This window comes from Babylonia areolata, chromosome 16 (assembly GCF_041734735.1).
Source record: "Babylonia areolata isolate BAREFJ2019XMU chromosome 16, ASM4173473v1, whole genome shotgun sequence".
Taxonomy (NCBI): Eukaryota; Metazoa; Mollusca; class Gastropoda; order Neogastropoda; family Buccinidae; genus Babylonia; species Babylonia areolata.
Genome location: NC_134891.1, coordinates 10430668 through 10443068, shown reverse-complemented (window position 1 = coordinate 10443068; position 12401 = coordinate 10430668). Strand labels below are relative to the sequence as shown.

Here is a 12401-nt window from a genome sequence, read left to right as displayed (position 1 = left end):
ACAATCCCTAAACATGCTCACTGGGAGGATGCCAACCCACAGTTTCAGTTTCAGTTTCTCAAGGAGGCGTCACTGTGTTCGGACAAATCCATACACGCTACACCACATCTGCTAGAGCAGATACCTGACCAGCAGCAGTATGACCCAACTGCGCTTCAGTCAGGCCTTGAGCGCATGCATTATATATTTCTGTACCTTCCTGTTAGAATGGATTTCTTCTACTGAATTTTGCCTGGGGATAACACTTTTATTGCCATGGGTTCTTTTTTGAGTGTGCCAAGTGGCGTGCTGCACACGGGACCTTGGTTTATCGTATCACCCGAAAGACTAGACGCTCAGTTTGATTTTCCAGTCAAACTTGGGGGAGAAAGGGTGTGAGCGGGAATCGAGCCCAGACCCTCACAAACACTGAACTGGCAGGTCAGCTCTGACCCATTCTGCCACCTTTGTCCACACAACCATCCACACAGTCAAAGCGTGTTGCCATACCACCACGGGGGTGGGGGGGGGGATGGTGGAGGGAGGGGGGGGTCACAAAAGCCGCAGTTAAGTTGTGCCCTAAAGCAACCACTCACCAAACTGGTGTTCGACTGGCTAGCAGAACGGTGGACTATTAGCTAGACGTCACTGACTTGGCCACAAAATTTTGGCCAAGAAGAGGAGCAAACAGATACGATAGGCCTGGTTTGCATCAGTTTGAAATGGTACAGTACACGACACCAAATAACAGTTCTCATCAGCAAATTGTTGTTGAATCCTTTACTGTCCTGGACACATTGTCCTTTCATTTCGGATCACAAACAAAACACTGTCACCAGGACTGAAGGCTCTGTTTCATCACAGGGTGAAAGCTGTGTTTTGCCCCGTGGCCACGGGTGTGGTGTTTGTTATTGGTTTGTTTTTTTTATCACAGGATCTGAACAATCTTGCCAAGATTGTGTGGGCAAAATTACACTCCAACAAATATCTTGTATGCACACGAGTGGGCTTTTACGTGTATGACCGTTTTTACCCCACCATGTAGGCAGCCATACTCCGTTTTCGGGGGTGTGCATGCTGGGTATGTTCTTGTTTCCATAACCCACCGAACACTGACATGGATTACAGGATCTTTAACGTGCGTATCTGATCTTCTGCTTGCATATACACACGAAGGGGGTTCAGGCACTAGCAGGTCTGCACATATGTTGACCTGGGAGATCGTAAAAATCTCCACCCTTTACCCACCAGGCGCCGTCACCGTGATTCGAACCCAGGACCCTCAGACTGACAGTCCAACGCTTTAACCACTCGGCTATTGCGCCCGTCAAGTGTACCTTCCTATTAGAATGGATTTCTTCTACTGAATTTTGCCTGGGGATAACACTTTTATTGCCATGGGTTCTTTTTTGAGTGTGCCAAGTGGCGTGCTGCACACGGGACCTTGGTTTATCGTATCACCCGAAAGACTAGACGCTCAGTTTGATTTTCCAGTCAAACTTGGGGGAGAAAGGGTGTGAGCGGGAATCGAGCCCAGACCCTCACAAACACTGAACTGGCAGGTCAGCTCTGACCCATTCTGCCACCTTTGTCCACACAACCGTCCACACAGTCAAAGCGTGTTGCCATACCACCACAGGAGGGGGTCACAAAAGCTGCAGTTAAGTTGTGCCCAAAAGCAACCACTCACCAAACTGGCGTTTGACTGGCTAGCAGAACGGTGGACTATTAGCTAGACGTCACTGACTTGGCCACAAAATTTTGGCCAAGAGGAGCAAACAGATACGATAGGCCTGGTTTGCATCAGTTTGAAATGGTAAAGTACACGACACCAAATAACAGTTCTCATCAGCAAATTGTTGTTGAATCCTTTACTGTCCTGGACACATTGTCCTTTCATTTTGGATCACAAAAAAACACTGTCACCAGGACTGAAGGCTCTGTTTCATCACAGGGTGAAAGCTGTGTTTTGCCCTGTGGCCACGGGTGTGGTGTTTGTTGTTGGTTGTTGTTTTTTTTATCACAGGATCTGAACAGTCTCGCCAAGATTGTGTGGGCAAAATTACACTCCAACAAATATCTTTTTTAAAGTCTACAATCATTTCTATCTTTTTCTGGTGAACACTGGATCAGAAGTCCGATGCCCTAACTGATTCTGCCATGGTGCCACCCCATACAAATATAATCCAGACAAATAGTCAAATACTTGACTCCAACTTCTTCTTCTTCTTCTTCGTTTATGGGCTGCAACTCCCACTTTCACTTGTATGCACGCGAGTGGGCTTTTACGTGTATGACCGTTTTTACCCCGCCATGTAGGCAGCCATACTCCATTTTCGGGGGGGTGCATGCTGGATATGTTATTGTTTCCATAACCCACCGAACGCTGACATGGATTACAGGATCTTTAACGTGCGTATTTGATCTACTGCTTGCATATACACACGAAGGGGGTTCAGGCACTAGCAGGTCTGCACATATGTTGACCTGGGAGATCGTAAAAATCTCCACACTTCACCCACCAGGCGCCGTCACCGTGATTCGAACCCGAGACCCTCAGATTGACAGTCCAACGCTTTAACCACTCGGCTATTGCACCCGTCTCTTGACTCCAACAGATAAGAAATGTTCCTGTACACGCAATTTTTCACAGAACTGTCCATGGACCATTCATTCCTTCATTCATTCTTCCATTCTATATCAGAAAAAAATGGCTACACAAGCTTTTCAATACTGTATCTAAAATAGACTGCACTGACCACAGCTAAGTATGTTAAGTGCGCGCACGCACACACACACACACACACACACACACGCACACGCACACACACACACATATGCATGCATGCACACGCACACATATACACAACATGATTATCACCATCTTTTCTAAACATAAAGGCATGCCATATTCATTTAATCTTTACTACATGTATACACAGCTCCATCTTGACTAACATATGCCCTGAATTTCATGACGGGTGAGTGGGTGGACGATACACTGGGTTGCTAAGCAGGTAAGTGAAAGGTGACTGAACAGGTGTAAAAATCACCGACTCCTTATGTTGAGCATATGCACCAGCGTGCAAAAGGTGACTAAATAGGTATTATAATCACGGACTGCTGATGCTGATTACGTGTCCCAGTATGTAAAGGTGACTAAGTAGGTATTATAATCACGGACTGCTGATGCTGATTATGTGTCCCAGTATGTAAAAGGTGACTGAACAGGAATAGAAATTACTGATTCCTGAGCTTGAGTATCTGTTCCAGTGTGTAAACTGTCACTAAACAGGAAAAAAAAAAAAGAAATTACTGACTCCTGATGCTAATCATGTGTCCCAGCATGTATAAGGTGACTGAATAGGTATAAGAATTACTGACTCCTGATGTATCTCAGCGTGTATGAGGTGACTGAATAGGTATAAGAATTACTGACTCCTGATGTATCTCAGCGTGTATGAGGTGACTGAATAGGTATAAGAATTACTGAATCCTGATGTATCTCAGCGTGTATGAGGTGACTGAATAGGTATAAGAATTACTGACTCCTGATGTATCTCAGCGTGTATGAGGTGACTGAACAGATATAAGAAGAATTACTGAATCGTGATGTATCTCAGCGTGTATGAGGTGACTGAATAGGTATAAGAATTACTGATTCCTGATGTATCTCAGCGTGTATGAGGTGACTGAATAGGTATAAGAATTACTGAATCCTGATGTATCTCAGCGTGTATGAGGTGACTGAATAGGTATAAGAATTATTGCCTCTTGATGTATCTCAGCGTGTATGAGGTGACTGAATAGGTATAAGAATTACTGACTCTTGATGTATCTCAGCGTGTATGAGGTGACTGAATAGGTATAAGAATTACTGATTCCTGATGTATCTCAGCGTGTATGAGGTGACTGAATAGGTGTAAGAATTACTGATTCCTGATGTATCTCAGCGTGTATGAGGTGACTGAATAGGTATAAGAATTACTGATTCCTGATGTATCTCAGCGTGTATGAGGTGACTGAACAGATATAAGAAGAATTACTGAATCGTGATGTATCTCAGTGTGTATGAGGTGACTGAATAGGTATAAGAATTACTGATTCCTGATGTATCTCAGCGTGTATGAGGTGACTGAATAGGTATAAGAATTACTGAATCCTGATGTATCTCAGCGTGTATGAGGTGACTGAATAGGTATAAGAATTATTGCCTCTTGATGTATCTCAGCGTGTATGAGGTGACTGAATAGGTATAAGAATTACTGACTCTTGATGTATCTCAGCGTGTATGAGGTGACTGAATAGGTATAAGAATTACTGATTCCTGATGTATCTCAGCGTGTATGAGGTGACTGAATAGGTGTAAGAATTACTGATTCCTGATGTATCTCAGCGTGTATGAGGTGACTGAATAGGTATAAGAATTACTGAATCCTGATGTATCTCAGCGTGTATGAGGTGACTGAATAGGTATAAGAATTATTGCCTCTTGATGTATCTCAGCGTGTATGAGGTGACTGAATAGGTATAAGAATTACTGACTCTTGATGTATCTCAGCGTGTATGAGGTGACTGAATAGGTATAAGAATTACTGACTCTTGATGTATCTCAGCGTGTATGAGGTGACTGAATAGGTACAAGAATTACTGACTCTTGATGTATCTCAGCATGTATAAGGTGACTGAATAGGTATAAGAATTACTGAATCCTGATGTATCTCAGCATGTTTGAGGTGACTGAATAGGTACAAGAATTACTGACTCTTGATGTATCTCAGCGTGTATGAGGTGACTGAACAGATATAAGAAGAATTACTGAATCCTGATGTATCTCAGTGTGTATAAGGTGACTGAATAGGTATAAGAATTACTGAATCCCGATGTTGAGCACGTGTCCTAGTGTGTGTACAATCGTCTGACCACCTGACCAGTTTACTGACTGACCAACTGACCAGCCAAACAACCAAGGGGCATGCTGGGATAATGCCAAACCAAACAACAACTCAAAGGTAATCAGCACTTCAACCCCATGCAGTAAACAAAAAAGGGGCTGTAACCATTAACGGGCATAAGTGCCAATGTGCACCAAAATGCATCTTCCACTTCAAAACCGAAAACGAAATCATTAAACAAACAAAACAGTATACAAACCATATCAATTATGAACATATACAAATATACACTAATACACCAAACATATACATTTTTTCATAACTCAAAACTTGCGTTTACAAAAAGCAAGTTGTTCAGCAAGAAGCCGGTTTTTTGACTGCCTTTTTGTTGAACACTATTATGACTATGATCCATTTTCCCCATTACCTATTATGTGAATATTTCTACAATATTTGATGTTGCAATGAGTTACGACCAAGTGACATTTTGCTTCCTAATATACTATGCCATCAATATGAAACAATAATGGGAATGACAATGACGATGATCACAACACCTGTAACCTACATAATGTGAAAAGTAACACGGTCAAAAATGCACACAAAAAATATAACTAATTAGGAACATAAATGAATAAGGAAAGAAAAAAATATATATATATAAACTAAATACAACAATAACTTTTGATTGTGACAAAGTACACAACAACAAAAACAATCACAACAAAAAAAAAAACTACCACAGAAATACACGGAAAACACAGCAAGAAAAAAATTTACACACAATGACCAGCTGAATGAGATATACATGTTGACAGAACGTTCAAATGTTGGTCTGACATCCTTTCCAAATAAATAAATAAATAAATGAGAGCAAGCTGACTAGCAGTTCACTCTATCACTAAGCAAATAAATTAACATATTGTGTGTGTGTTTGTGTGTCTGTCTGTGTTGTGGTGTGTGTGTGTGTGTGTGTGTGTGTGTGTGTGTGTGGTTTGAGCACGCACATGCATGTGTGTAGGCATCTCTGTATGTCTAAGAGAGAGAGAGAGAGAGAGAGTGTGTGTGTGTGTGTGTGTGTGTGTGTCTGTCTGTCTGTCTGTCTGTCTGTCTGTGAGTGTTTTCACGGCTTTTGTTTCATTTTGTTCTCTTTGTCAGCTTCTGTGGACTCCACTCCTTTGCACACACTTTCCTGAACATTTTCATTTCACTCCTGGAAATTCCCTGTGAATGAGCCAATTAAACCAGGAATGATGTGAGCAGCAAATGACTGACTGACTGACTGACTGACTGACTAAATGAATGAATGAATTAATGAACGTGAATGAGTGAATAAATAAATGAAAGATTCGGCATCAGTTTATTACAGCAGATCTTTACTCATTTGGTGTACATATCAAAAAATAGAAACATAACTAAATAAATTAATAAAAAAAATTTTTTTAACACAAAAACAGAGCTCACACTTGGGCCACAACACACTATCACTGCAAAACAATGGCTTGCCACTGAACAACGCATACAGATATCATACACAATCTGGGCACTGTCCCCACCCCCACCCCCCTAGCCCCCTAGTCCCCTCAACCTCCTCCTCCCCTTCCCCAAGCCCACCTCATAAATCTCTTTCCCCTCCCCTTCCCCCCGTTTCCCTAGTCAGCTTCAGTGACTGCAGGTTTGCACAAACTCTGTGCATGTTTACAACCCTACATCACTACTGATTTGCACAACAAATGCACACGTTTCACACGCACGTACATGCTCACAATAGTGAATAAAAACTTGTCACACCTGTACATATTGTGCATGTGTGCCTAAAAAAAAAAGGGAGGGGGGGGGGGGGGGGGTGGGGGGTTTAACATGTCAAAAGTACACTGGTGTGGGCTGTGTTGCGTTTTGTTGTGTCGTGTTGCGTTGTGTTGTGTTGTGTTGTGTTGTGCTGTGCTGTGCTGTGTTGTGTTGTGTTGTGTTGTGTTGTGCTGTGTTGTGATGTGTTGCGTTGCTTTGTGTTGTGTTGTGTTGTGTTGTGTTGTGTTGTGTTGCGTTGCGTTGCGTTGTGTTGTGTTGCGTTGTGTTGTGTTGTGTTGCTTTGCGTTGTGTTGCGTTGTGTTGTGCTGTGCTGTGTTGCGTTGCGTTGCATTGCGTTGCGTTGTGTTGCGTTGCTTTGTGTTGTGTTCCGCTGTGTTAAATTGTCTTGCATTACTTTCTTGGCACACTTGATTTCTCCGTGCAAAATTGAGTCTGCTCTCCCTGGGAGGGAGAGAGCGTCGCAACAATGCCACTCAAATTATTTTGACAGCAGTCAGTCTGTGCATGGCTGATCATCAGCTTTTTTTGTCTGTTATGTTTCTTCCATGTTGCTGCTGGTGTTGCCTTTGGACTTTCTCTCTTTTGTTAAAGCTTTAACTGTAACTTATTTTTCCGTTTTTCTACCCTACATGTGTAGTGTGTGGGGGGGGCAGGGGTGTACTACTGTGTGTGTGAATGTGCGTGCATGCATATGTGTGTGTGTGTGTGTGTGTGTGTGTGTGCGTGTGGTGTGTGTGTGTGTGTGTGTATGTGTGTGTGTGTGTGTGTGTGTGTGTGTGCATGCACATGCATACACACTTTTGTGTGTGCATGTGCGCATATGCATGCTTATTTCTCTGTGTGTGTTCATATAACCATGTGTGAAAGCATGCATGCAAAAACAGATTGCTAAACTAGACTCTCCTTACTCTCACATCCTCTGTCTCTGTCTTTCCCTTTCATTTGCATGTATTCACCAGAGTAATGTGAATAACTGGATATGGCCTAGAGGAGTGGTGGTCTGGACGCTAGTCATTCGGATGAGACGATAAACTGAGGTCCCGTGTGCAGCATGCACTTAGTGCACGTAAATGAACCAACAGCAACAAAAGGGTTGTTCCTGGCAAAATTCTGCAGAAAAATCCACTTCAATAGGAAAATCAAATAAAACTGCACGCAGGAAAAAATACACACACACAAAAAAAAAAAAAAAAAAAAAAAAAAGAAAAAAAGGGGTGGCACTCTCAGTGTAGCGACGCGCTCTCCCTGGGGAGAGCAGCCCAAATTTCACACAGAGAAATCTATTGTGACAACAACAAAAAAGAGAAATACAAATAATGCTGTGCGCCTTGTCATGGCTCGTCCATGCCTGTGGGTACGTGGATACCTATGCCTGACCATGTATGCACATGCAAACACTTACACAGATACAGGAATGCATACTTGCAGACACTAATCTGCACATTCAAATATACAAGAAAACAAAGAGGATGTAGGTTGGTTTTTTTTGGGGGGGGGGTTGTTGGAATTTTTTCTCCCTTCAATCCAAGTTCTCTGAGCAACTTATCTGAGGCATAATGTTTCTGTGTAACTGGACAAGAATAGTTTATATGAGGCACATTTACAATGTTTCTGTGTGTAAACTTACATGTACAGTTTATATAAGGTGGAGAGTTACAGTGCTCCTGTGTGTAACTTTACAGTTTGAAAAAGGTGCCGTGTTTTTATGTGTAACTACCTATGCAGTTCAAATATGGTGGAGTGTTTCTATGAGTAACTTAGCATGCACAGTTTATATGAAGTGGACTGGATCTGAGTGTAACTTTACAAATAGAGCACATCGAAGGTGTAGTGTGTCTAAGTATAATCTTACTTAAACAATTTGCAAGAAGTATAGTATCCCTTATATATTTAACTTTACATATATTCAGTTCAGTTCATCTAAGGTTCGATGTTTTTATGTGTAACATTACATAAACAGTTTATTCTCGATACAGCTATCCCATATACATAAACTTCACAAATACACATTATCAAAGGTTAACATTTCCATGTGTAACATTACATAATCACCTTACTCAAGGTGCAGCTATTCCATGTAAATGGGGATGCTGAATGCTTTCCCGATGTGTAGATGGATGTTCTCTCTTGAATTTTGCCAAGATTTCTATCTCAGAACATGAGGGGTACTTTGCCAATGTGTGGATGAAGTTCTCTCTTTATTTCAACCATGGTATTTATCTCGGAATTTGCTGAATGCTTTGCCGATGTGTAGACGAAGTTCTCTCTTTCATCAAACCAAGGTATTCTCTATCTCAGACCAGTCTTCTGACCCAACATGATACAACCTTTGACCCAAACTTTGTCCAGTCCCCACGCCCCATGTCCCTATATCTCTTCTCCCCTTTTTTCATTCCATCCTCTTCTTTCAAAAGCACAACACCAACACGATTGGCAACATCACTCAATACAACCCAAATGAAAAAACTAAAATCAAAACAACAGTAATAATAATCATAATATTCAAAAACCAGAAGGAAAAAAAAACAACATCAAAACATCCCAGGCTAACAAAACCACAAAGCCACACAGGATAAAACCAACAAACAGAACGATAAATAAACTGAACAAATAAAAACAAATCCATGAAATCAATCATAGCAGGATAAAGAGGGACGCAGAAAGAAAAGAATCTCAGTACCCATCCGCCTCCTGAGAGCCTGTGGTAAGCATGCTACACAGATCATGGAACACACCGCCGTTAGTCATCACACCAACATCAATCAACCGTCCGTCTAATCCAGAGTAATGATATCAAGAAGAAAAAGAAGAAGAATCATTTATCATCATCATCATCATAATCATTAGTTATCATTATCATTATTATTACCATCATCATCATTATTATTATCATCAACATAATAAGAACAAAAACAATAACAATTTTACAATAATACGCATTTATACAGTGCCATACACTGCAGCTCTAGGCTTGTCTATCACTATAGGAGTGACTGTTTTTCGTAATTCTTAAAAGTGTGCAGCTAGGGTTCAGGGGCCGTTTTACCTAAGTGTGCGTCTTGAGTCAGAAAACAAGTAAAATATGGGAATAGAAAATTAACAATCATTTTTTTTTTATAAACTGCCAAAATTCTAACACAGAAATCGTTGTTTTACTTGGGGAAAAAAAAAACTTCCACCCATGATGCTGGACCAGGCTCAATCTTCACTCCCTCAACCACATCACTGCACAGTTACAAGGGAAACAACCTGACAGGCATCCAGTCTTACAAAGGCTTCAGTTTTGTTGGTGTTACTTCCCTTCCCCTATCAGCGCTGCACAGGAGCTGAAAGTTGTCCAGAAAACCTTTTGGGGTGCACAGCTGGCAGCTATCTCAGTTAAACTACAAGGGAAACAACCCGACAAGCATCCAGTCTTAGGCTTCAGTTTTGTTGGTGTTACTTCCCTTCCCCTATCAGAGCTGCACAGGAGCTGAAAGTTGTCCAGAAAACCTTTAGGGGTGCACAGCTGGCAGCTATCTCAGTTAAACTACAAGGGAAACAACCCGACAAGCATCCAGTCTTAGGCTTCAGTTTTGTTGGTGTTACTTCCCTTCCCCTATCAGTGCTGCACAGGAGGTGCAAGTTGTCCGGAAAACCTTTTTGGGGAGCACAGCTGGCCGATATCTCACACATGCCTGAGGGTGGGTTAGTCAGGTCACCACCACACTAATTTGATTTTATCCATCAAAAAAAGAAACAAAATGAGAATGCAGTATTTGTGCATAATCATACTCTGTGTGACTGTGGTCTTTATTTTGTACTCGACTCTTTCTTTGAATCAATCAATGAAGTCTTGAAAAAAAAACATACTTCTATACAGAAATGATTCATATCCTTCGAAAGTCTCACTTTCAGCTGTGGACCATTTTCCAACAAACAAAAGTACATGTAATCAAGAGTGAACGGTTGGGGCCAATTTCACATTTTGTGCTGACCTGTTTGTAAGAGGTCATGGATCCAAAACCATCCTTCCAAAACACAAAAGGGCATGCACTTCTGTCACACACAAAAAGTTAACAGTATGGGGCCAATTCTTTATACAGTGCTGACCTCTTCGTAGGAGGTCATGGACAGGCCTGTGGTATATAAAGCACCGACCTCTTTGCAGGTCAAGGACAAGCCAGTTCTATAAAGTGCTGACCTCTTTGCAGGAGGTCATGAACAGGTCAATTCTATATACAGCGTTGCCCTCTTTGCAGGAGTTCTATATATAGCGCTGACCTCTTTGTAGGTCATGACAGGCCAGTTCTATATTCAGCGCTGACCTTTTTGTTGGAGGTCATAAACAGGTCAATTCTATATATAGCGCTGACCTCTTTGTAGGAGGTCATGAACAGGTCAATTCTCTATACAGTGTTGCCCTCTTTGTAGACGTTCGTTAATAGGTCAATTCTATATAAAGTGCTGACCTCTTTGTAGGAGGTCATGAATAGGTCAAATCTAGAAATAGCGCTGACCTCTTTGTAGATCATAAACAGGTCAGTTATATAGTGCTGACCTCTTTGTAGCAGGATGGACAGGCCAGTTCCATATAAAGTGCTAAGCATTTTGTCAGAGGTCATGGATAGGTCATATTCTGTATACAGGGCTGACCTCTTTGTAAGGGGTCATTTGTAGGTCAATTCTATACAGTGTTGATCTCTTTGAAGGAGATCATGAATAAACCAATGCTATCTTTGTAAGAGGCTGTGCATAGGCCAGTTCTATATAAAGCTCTATGCTCTTTGTAGGAGGTCATGAACAGGTCAATTCTGAATATTACACTGACCTCTTTGAAGATCATGGAGAAGTCAATTCTATATACAGCGCTGACCTCTTTGTAGGAGGTCATGGACTGTCATGGACAGGTCAATTCTATATATAGTGCTGACCTCTTTGTAGGAGGTCATGGACAGGTCAATTCTATATATAGCACTGACCTCTTTGTAGGAGGTCATGGACCCCTTGAGGGCATCCCTCAGCTCCAGCAGCTGCTTCCTCTCCTGCTCCTGGCGCTGCTTGATCTTCACTAGCTGTGACAGCAGGCCCTCCACAAAGCCCTGGAAGTGGTTCAGGGTCTTCAGCCCGTCCTGAAAGAAGCTGTCACACACACGCACATAGGTGTTAGTACATGTAAATGCGAACATAAATATACATCAGAAAGAAGCTGTCACTCATGTGCACACTCGTGCTCTCACACACACACACACACACACACACACACGCGCGCGCGCACACACACACACACACACACACACCTATACACACACAGAAACACACAAGCAAATAGATGTATTTATGTAAAAATGAGCAAACATATACATATATATATATATATATATATACGCACATACACACACACACACATATATATTGTGGGCGTATATGAATACAGCATGTATATATTCAATAGGCAAGGATGTACGTACAGTGGTATGTACGGACTCACAGGCATGCACGCATATTTGTATGCATGCTAACACAGTGATGCATGCACACAAACACACCATACACATGCACACACAGAGGTATAAACACACACGCGCGTGCATGCGCGTGCATGCACACACACATGCACACACATGCACACACATACACACACACATACATACATGTATGTGCACCCACAGCGACACATATGCACAGACTCACACACAATCTACCACACTATACACACACAGAGACACAAAAACACTC

At 41.9% G+C, this 12401-nt stretch overlaps 1 protein-coding gene across 1 annotated transcript in view; it reads right to left on the bottom strand.

The window, feature by feature from the left end:
- LOC143291137 (arf-GAP with SH3 domain, ANK repeat and PH domain-containing protein 2-like) overlaps window positions 1-12401 on the bottom strand; it is a 117260-nt gene that overhangs the window by 50840 nt on the left and 54019 nt on the right. The window contains exons 8-9 of the mRNA XM_076600808.1: window positions 11645-11804; window positions 9364-9396 (exon numbers count right to left, since the gene is read on the bottom strand). Coding sequence (XP_076456923.1) covers window positions 9364-9396; window positions 11645-11804 — 193 coding nt within the window. The remainder of the gene's footprint in view (window positions 1-9363; window positions 9397-11644; window positions 11805-12401) is intronic.